Genomic DNA, 9786 nt, shown 5'->3' with positions numbered 1-9786 from the left:
AATTGAGGCTTTTTCAAGATTGGCAATACAGTGCAACCCCTCGGCTGTCCTAGGCTTTTCAATCGTCATTTCAGAAAGCCAAGTATGTATCATACGACTTGTAACAGTTTGATCCAGGCAGTTATTCATGCTAATTGGGAAAATTTGTGTTAATTGTGACTTGTTTTGTGGCCATGTTGTAAGTAGATTGCTTCCATGCACTCTGATTAATGATGCCCGTCATTAATAGTAAAAAGGAAAAAAAAAATTGCGTTATTCTGTCCAGCTATGCGTTTCCCTCTATTGTGTTGGGTTGAAGTTGTTGCAGGCAATGTCCTGCAATGTCAATTGTCAGGGCTTAGGCAGCGGCGGAAACGGCTGCAGACGCTTTCACGACCTTTACGTAGTAGACTACAGCACCGACGACGGCCACGCCACCAACACCGCCACCGACGGCCCCACCAATCAGAGCACCAGAGAGCCCAGACGATAGCGCCGTATGTCCTGCAACACAAACATTTGTGTCAATTGTCACTCTTTACTTTGCGGGTATGTTTCATTGAATCATCGAGCATCAATCCTTGTGAGGCCCAAGAATATATGTAATTAGCTGCAAGGGTAGCCTGGCCATCCCTCTGCCTCCACCAACTTTTAGAAACACACTTGTATTGATGTCCATCCTCAAGCTTTTTCAAACTTTTATACAAATGCTTATGAATAGGTTGAGTAACTGCAGGGTCAGATGTGACATGCATCACAAGACCCACATAGAGTCACATGGGGCAAGCTATTTCCCAAAAGGCTTGAAGGTATGTAATGGATCACTACAGTGGACTCCCGTTATAACGAAGTCCTTGGGACCGGCAGTTTTCTTTCGAAATTTTGTTGTAAGCGAACAATTAAACAATAAAAATACATAAAGCCGATAATGTTGCAGCCTGAATTTTTATTTTGTTGTAACCAGAATTTCGTTATAACCTGCTTTCTTCAACACCCACAAAGTACATCTATGTGTACTCAAGCCCACAAAACAACTTTTTTGAACAGTTTGCAGTAGCATTGGTAGATTGAAATACTTGTGAATAGTGCATGCTGAACAAGCATGTGGACTTGCAGGTTAATCTGATGATCCCTACCTTCGTAGTGGTTGCTATGAAGTTTTGAATCATTTTTGTGTTTGCACAATGAAGAGGGAGTCTAGTGTCTCAATAGACCCATAATGTTCAAACCCATTTCCTCAACAGTATTATTCCTACAAGCTGGATTTTGTTGTTGTTGATATTTTTCAATTCAAGATAAACATCCAGATGTGACAAGTATTGCATTATCTTAAGAGCCAAGAATCTCTCTTCTCAAAATGTGGCCTTAAAAAAAAAGACATTCAAGGTGACTTCTTGTCGGTTTTGTGATGCAAGCTAGCAAACACATATACAAGACCAAATTCACTGTAGTAATCATTTTTGCATCAGGGGATATGATGTACGATGTGTTTAATTTTGTTCTTAACTTTGCTTACGGTCAGCATCATGTCTACCTGATGGGATACAACAATTTCATTAACCCGTCGTGAAGAGGAATCTACAAACCTTCGCAAGCGACTCCAACATCACCAGTCGTGCACGAGAAGGTTTCGGACACTGTTAGCTCACACTCCGGCAGGGTTTCATTGGCTACACCCGAGCAGACGACGGTGGAGAGGATGAAAGGCATATCTTTGTCCTTGGGAGCAGAAACTTCACTACTTGTGGCTGCTCGTGTGTCTTCTCCCCACTATACAGAAACAAAAGACATTAGTGACAGCTAGACTTTCATATGCATGAAGCTGCCCATTTTGGAGCTACCATTCAATATCGCACCTATAGATGCCCATTTATATACAGGGCACTTTAAGTGCACCAGGAGAGCTCTCAAAGCATTCTATGCTCTCTATGAACAGACTAGGTTCAAGAGTCCTCTTGAAGCGCTCCGAGTCCTGCACAAACGCTCATTAACATTTAAAGCCCATCGAATGGATATCAGTGTGCTCTGTCTCTGTTCATGGAGCGCTCTTGTGCCCAACTTTGTGTATACATGGAGTATTAGAAAGTTGTCAAAACATGTACTTATGAACTATCAAATTTCATTATTGTCTAAATAGCAACATATAACTATGGCCCAAAGCATAAGTCCTGTGCTTGTTGCTGTGAAAATATTTGCCTAGTATAGATCCATGCTCATTTTCATTCCATTCTTTCATGCTTAAAACTGCAGTAGCAGTGGAGTTTTGTTGTGCGATGCTCGGTTGTATACCCAAAGTAATCACTCAAGTTGAGAAGGAAAGACTGTTGCACCATGCAAGCTAAATGAGCAAAAAACGAATGAAGACAAAAAAAAAAAAAATGAGCAAGGAGACTGTACCCCGTGCCCTGCGTGGTAGCAAGCAGTCTTCGCATCATTGTCGGTCCAGTCTGGGTCGCACACACGGCCCCAGCCATTGCCCAGGCTGACCTCCACACGGCCGATGCCAGTTCCTATCCCAACGATACGAACTGCAAACAAGACAGATGGCATATAGGTGTATTGGCACATCAATCATTGAGCTGAGCCAAAGATGATGCACCCCCTAGTCAACATCAGTTACTGTGGTATTCCAACAACTTTAGGATATATCAATCACAGCTGCATCTATCACGGCAAACTCGAGTCAGATGGGGTTGCAGTCATCTGCAGTATGACTGTCACCCTCATGTACCTTGCCATTTTTCTTGAAAAGTCTGAATTGAACTTCCTTTAACGAATTTATTTAAACTATCACATGTGGTTTCATTAACAGCAATGAGGTATTTCACCTTGACATTTCACCAACTTAGTTGCACCAACCACGTAAAAATAAATTATTTTGTAATACACTGTATCATCATTTTATTGATATCATAGTTAGCACATGAAGCATTTAGAGACCCTTAGCACTACTGTGTCATAGCGTGGTGTTATATTTTACACTTACCCCTGGTGTCTTTCTGCAGGACTTCTATTGTATCGGTGTCTTGAGTGGCACACACTACTCCTGCATCCTCCACATGTTTGCAGGCGTGCGTCCATCCATCTCGTCTGTGGCAGTCGATAAGGCCCTCCTCTGTCCCGGTGCACATCATGTACGAGGTGTGGATGGGGATGTAGGTGTAGCCAAAGTCCTCCTGCAAGCAAGTATAGGTGGAAGGAGAAAGGATGGGGACAAGACACCTTTCTTGTTAGAGAGTGAGGGATTTCCTCAGTAAGTCACCAAACCCTGGAAGTCATTACCAAGGAGGTGGGAAAGTGTGCTACTCTAAAGTAGGGAGTTACATTAAGATATAGAAAGCTATTTAACAGGGGAAAATTGCTAGAGAGGTACCTTGAATTTCTTTTCTCGTGTAAAATTGACACTTCATCATTGACATCATCATTGCAGTTTGAATTCATCAAAAAACAAATATGGCTCAGTGGTAGCATGAAAGTCCCAAATAGAGTAGTAGGTACTTACCCCCTTGTACCCGGTCGCCCTAATGGCACCACGATAGCCAAGCTGTCGACACACCACGTTGGCATCGGCCCAGTCCCATCCGTCGTCGCAGATGGTGCCCCACTGCTCATCGTGGTAGATCTCCACCCTTCCCTCATGGGGACCTGACCCATCCATCAGGCGTACATCCCCTTCTCTGTTTGCTGGGTACAGAAAAGACAGTACAGAGTTCAAGTAGATTCACTCCCTGTTGCAAAAGACTCCCACTAGTACCCATACTCATGGTTGGGAGTTGGCACTGACGAATTAAGTTAATGGCTTAAATTCAGGGTTCAGATCTTGGTGTGAAAACACATTTAAGCTCAATGCACTACCTGTGTAGTTATCTTATTTTTTATCAATAGCTGTGGAAAATCTTGTAGAAACAATTTCAAAGACACTCATACTTACGCTTGCAGACAACACCCATATCGTATGACTTGATGCAATTGTGACCAAAGGGTCCGTTGGGTAATCCGCATTGGGTGATGTGTGTCTCAGTACCATCACATGTGAGATCATCAACGATAATTGGACCAACACCTTGTGGGAACATCTATGAAGCCAATGAGATGCAAGACATTTAGATTCCCTGACTCCTTTATTGACTGCCCAAGGAAGTAAAGTCAGCCCAAGGAAGTAGAGTTAGCAAAGTTTATCATCGAACCTGAGACGATATGATATTGTTCTTGCTGCCCACTTGCTGGGACAAATTATAAAGGGAATGGTATTTTGAAACAGAAATGTGTTTCTGGTATTCGTTGCACTTTGGTTTTTATAGAAAATACACCCCAAAATGTTATGCATTTGGCATTGATGAAGATAAAACACACACACACACACACACACACACACAACAGCACTACAAACCTTCAAAATTCACCCCACAAAAACTTTCATTTAACTTCCTGTCATATTCAGTCAAATAATTATAATTTTTGACGAAGTCAACTCGATTCTGGCAGGCACAGGGCCTACAAATGTACAACAAAAAAAGACTTAGTATAAGATAATCCAACAATGGAATAATTTAAGGCAAAAATTAAATGCCCTCCTCCCCCCCCCCAAAAAAAAAGAGAGGTTTGAACCGACCACTCGTCAAAATGACTCACATCAGCACCAAAGCTTTCAACGCCTCTGATGAACCCTAGCTGTCGGCAGACCACGTTGCCATCAACTTTCTCAAATTCTTGCTTGCATACAGAGCCCCACACTCCAGACCAGAATACCTCCACTGTCCCCTCGTTAGGAGAATCGCCATTAGCCAGTCGCAGAGTTCCATCAGCAGGATCTGTCAAATGTTACAAACTGTGATGTATTACATGTGACAATGACAGTGACCACAGCAGCAGCAAATGAGTATAACAGCTGTACTCTTGCTCCTGCATGATATATGAACATTGAATATAATGTAATCATATCCTCGGGCTGGTATCCACTGAACCATGTTATGTATGTCAGCATATACTGTATGTCATCCCATAAGATGGCCCAGAGATTACTCAAAATGAATCCGGAACTTTAATATGAGTTTCATTATAGCCAAGCCACCCACTTTTCATGTGGCCTATTTTGTTTCATTTCTGAACTGTTTGGTGCTATTGAAGTTTGTATGTCCATAACTTCTGGGTCACACACGAGTATGACTGTAATATTTTCAAGGTGAATAATTGTTATAATCAGAATTAAGAAAGAAGTCACACAAATAATTCTGAGGATGGAGCATAGTTATCAAATTGCCTCTTCACCATAACCACTAACATCATCAAACTACCAATATCTGCTACATCAATGATCAAGATTTCTGGAAGTGGAGATCTCAGGGGGTTGAAGATGAAATGTATCAGAAACAAATGCGGACAACTACTCTCTCATTACTTACTACAATTTTCTTACCTTGTCTTACTTTGATCCCAGTGTCAGGATTAAGCTGCTGATTTGATCTTGAATGTACCAATATGCAAGTTACCAAATACCAATTTGGAGCTTTGGATCAACTGCAACCTCGCATCTCATTCACCAAAGAAGGGGTCTGAATCACAAAAAAGGACACAGCCTTACCTCTTGGCTCACAGATGACACCAGCTCCCCACTGGGTGTTACAAATGCCAGGTCTTCCATATGGGCGATGAAAACACTCATCAAGCCTAGTCTCGTTTCCCAGGCAGCCATATTTATATGCCCAAAAGGTAACTGTTTGGTCTCCAAAGAATGACTGGAATAAGATAAAGTGGGGTAATAAAAAAAACAGATGTAGGCCTAGGTATGACAACATTTGGCATGAAGATACTGCATGGTATAAGCTTCCTATTAAACGGTAGGGCCTACTGTATGTAACTCATGGCTGCCTGAGAGGACATGTACAATACTGACATTTACTATGATACAAAATGTACTTCACACAGAATGAAATAACTCAATAGCCATGCATTTATGTCCAACACTAAGATACAAATTTTGCTGAAATCACATGAAGTTCACATTGTTCTCACTTGAATGCTTCTGGCTCTGTGGTTAAATCTCAGAAAAAGACCTTCATCATTATGCTCTTTATTAACACATACAAAATACACTTTGTATAAAACACATGCCGAATATTTAGAGAAGACCAACAGTGATGATTTTGAATATTTGATGAAATTTCATAAAATCCCTACATTGACTTTGACATGGCAACTGTTCATGAATTTGATAGCTGCACTGCTCTACATCATTCATGTGCTGAGTTTTTTTTTTTTTTTAAATATTTCAGTAGTAAATGTGAAAGTGCATCACAAAACCAACAAAAAATAACACAACAAAATAACCGGCACAGTATTAATGATTTTGGTCGTGGATGCACTTTTACACAATGTATTCAAAAAGAGTATACATTTTGCATTGTAAAAATCACTGCAAAAAGAAATCAAGAGTAATGATGATAACATTGATAATAATCAATGATCAACATCATGATCACCAGAAATTCTAGTGAAATATGTCACATAAATTCCTTCATTAAACAATTAGTAGACCTCGTAGGGTTTCTCTAGACGTGGCTTCATCACATAGAATCTTCTGTGTACTGTTACTGGCATGCAATGTTCTGAGATTCTAATTTTCTATATTTACCCTATCCAAGGCTTTTGTTGCCTGTGGAAAGCCGAGCTGCTTGCAAGTGATATTGGCATCGTTAATATCCCATAAATAGTCGCATATTCCACCCCAGCGATTCTGATGCCAGATTTCTACATTTCCTTCATTGGGCGTCCTCCCATGGACAAGTCTCAAGTTTCCTTCCACAGCTGTTGGAGCAAACAGAAGAAACACATGTTGTTTGATAAACATCTTACATCCTGATTATCCTATACATTCTCTACACCTCTAGATCTAACCGTGAGATCTAGACCGTCTATAAATAGCCAAGGGTTTATAGAGTTGATAGGGTTGATAGCCATAACAAAAAGGTTGAAGTGAAAGTGATACAGACCATACTCTTTAACTCCAAGTATAAACCTCATCTGAACAGGGATGCCAAGTTCAAAAAATCTTTATGAGTGAGATTGCCACGATTCGGCATCTCGGCGAACGAATGTGCGCGCGAGCGAGGGTGTGGGAGGGGTTTCTCCCCCCTGTGGCCTCCCACGTTAGGGAACTTTTTCAATTTTTAGCTCTTAATGGTGCGATCAGGTGCATACTTAAGTGACTATTTTTTACTTATTTTGAAAGACAAAAAGGAAAATATACCTTCAATTGCAACTATGCTAGTATCACTTTAATCTTTTGAGTTATGCTCATTATTATAGGCCCAAGTTGCAGACTTCGCCCGATGCATGAGAAAAATGGGTGCCAAGCGTGAGATCGTGAGACGGCCCCTAAATGCTTGAGTCTCACGCAGAATGCGCGAGACTTGGAAGCTCTGTCTGAATCTTCTTCATGTCTAAGTAACGTGTTAGAGCTCTAATGTTAACTTAGTTTTAACTGTGTTAGTTATGTTACTGTTGGACAGTAGCTAGAAACCTAGTAGAAAAAAAGAAGTCTATCTAGAACCCTAACTGACTCTATAGCTAGAGTGGAAATCTAACGTTACATTGTAACGTTAGGCTTTTTGTGCTACTGCCACTACTGGTCTAACTGTTTTTAGACCACAAATTTTACGGTAGGAGTAGAACACTAACACAGCCTAGCTAGACTAGTCACGTTTTTACAGCTACTGGGCTGTGTAGGGCCTACAGACCCAGTTAACTAGACACTAGAGCCCTCTAAAACAAAGGCTCTATTGTTATATTTTCTTTAGAATTCTAGTTAATAGTAAATACTCTAGAAACAATACAATAAATAGAGGCATCTAATTTCGTTAGGACTTGTTAGGTTCCCAGTAGCAACGTTAGAACCGTCTGTAAGAATTGTGGATAATGCATTATTTATTCGATCTATTTCTATATCTACTGTAGATTACTAGGAATAGAACAAGTGTTAGAACTATTCAAACCTGATTCCTATCGTATTACTGGCATATAGCAGTATCGGCCACGCGACTAGAACGTTCTATACCGGTGTAAAATCAGCTGTTGGTGTGTTACTTCTGTTACAGTGTTAGATCTAAGGTTAGACTTCTACTGTAAGTTATAACTTTCTAGACTAGATTCTAGAGGTCTAACCAAGCAACTGTTTGTTAGACGTCTATCTAACAATTGTTAGAAGCCCCTTGTTTGCACCGTGACCACTGCACTGGACAATATGACTAACAATGACTGACAATGACTGACAATGACACACTAAGTATTTGTATTTTAGAGCATATGAGCATATCATTTCCCCGTTTTTTTACGTCCCCCTAAGTATCACTTAGTCATATATGACTAACAATGTTAGGATCTCAATTCTAATAACGTTAGGGCCTATTTTTACCGTAGTTTTTAGAGTTCATGACTTACGTTCTCGACCGTAGTTTTGTTCAGCGATGAAATACTCTGACAGATCGACTGCACAAACTTCTCCGATTAAGACTCCAACGCAAAGAACCATGCAAACAAGCAAACATCTTGGTTTTGACATCAGTGAGACTGCCATCATGTCTTTTGCCTAATTGTTTCCTCTACTGCGATGGACCTGTCCTAGATGTGGCAGTTTGCTTGTTTGAAACAACTTTCAGCGAACTAAATTCCTTGTTGATTAACTGGTTAACTGGTTTGTGGCATGAAGATTACAACACAATCACAATACATACAAATCACGCGTATATATCCTTGATACAAAGTTTGTGCGTGCGTGACATATGAGAAAATAGGGTTGCTAGGAAATAATTCTATCACAGCAGCTAACACGCTCACTATTGCGCGTATCTACGCGCTGGTATGTGTGTAATTTACTCTTAGCATCTTCGCCTGCATGAAATGCGCGTGCTCATATATTATGATGTCACCATCAACACCACTGTGACATCATGAACTAGTTGTAATCAACGACCAAAAAGACATTGTACTAGTAAGACGAATCATAGGTAAAAGTATAGAATCTCGTCCAGTAAGTGTAATGAAAATTATAGGCCTAACGTTACAGATACTGTCTTTTTAGAGGTGTGACCAAGGGCGCCTTAAGCCCCCCCCCCCCCCCCCGGGGGGGGGGGGAACAAAACGAGTATTCGCCCCCCCCCCCCCCCGTGCCCAATGTAGAAATTGTTTTTTTCAATTATTTAAAGAGCAAAATTAATAATAAGGCACTTTTATTGTCTAAAAGTTGTCAATCTCATATCTGAAAATGCGAAAATTTCGCCCCTTTTAATAATAATAATAATAATAATAATAATAATAGTGGCTACTTGTACAGCGCACAGGTCCACTTTTCAGTGCTCATGGCGCTTCAGAAATGAAAAGATATCATATATTTACATGCATATACATATTCAAACATTTCAACAAATAAGAAAATGGTAAACAAAAACAAATATATACCAAATAAAGAATACAACATATACCGATTAAAAATACAATATTGATCCAATATTAATGACAAACAGCAATTGAGTCCTCAGTATGAAAGGAACAGATAAGTTTTAAGTTTGGATTTGAATGACTCTGTAGATGACAGTTCCCTTAACTGAAGAGGTAACTGATTCCACAATTTTGGTCCCATAACGGAAAAAGCGCGATCACCGTACCCATGTTTTACTCTGGGTGTTTGGAGTAAGAATGCATGCATCTGATGATGAACGTAGCCTTCGTGTCGGATTGTATTTTTGAACAGAATTACTTATGTATATTGGGGAAAAAGAATGAACTGAATGATGTACTAATAACAGAATCTTG

General features: G+C 40.2%; 1 protein-coding gene across 1 annotated transcript; it reads right to left on the bottom strand.

The window, feature by feature from the left end:
• Positions 1-337: 337 nt before the first annotated feature.
• LOC139728227 (egg peptide speract receptor-like) lies at positions 338-8554 on the bottom strand. Its single transcript, XM_071639190.1, has 10 exons — positions 8416-8554; positions 6611-6783; positions 5561-5714; positions 4612-4790; positions 3911-4055; positions 3482-3663; positions 2966-3155; positions 2377-2507; positions 1566-1749; positions 338-483 (listed from the first exon to the last, which is right to left on the bottom strand). The coding sequence occupies exons 1-10, from the start codon at positions 8552-8554 to the stop codon at positions 338-340; spliced, it is 1623 nt and encodes a 540-aa protein (XP_071495291.1).
• Between the last annotated feature and the right edge of the window lie 1232 nt (positions 8555-9786).

The sequence above is a fragment of the Diadema antillarum genome, unplaced genomic scaffold (genome assembly GCF_040938485.1).
Source record: "Diadema antillarum isolate AM-2024a unplaced genomic scaffold, OU_Dant_1.0 seq00000170_RagTag, whole genome shotgun sequence".
NCBI classification, from domain to species: domain Eukaryota; kingdom Metazoa; phylum Echinodermata; class Echinoidea; order Diadematoida; family Diadematidae; genus Diadema; species Diadema antillarum.
This window is presented reverse-complemented; position numbering and strand designations above follow the sequence as displayed.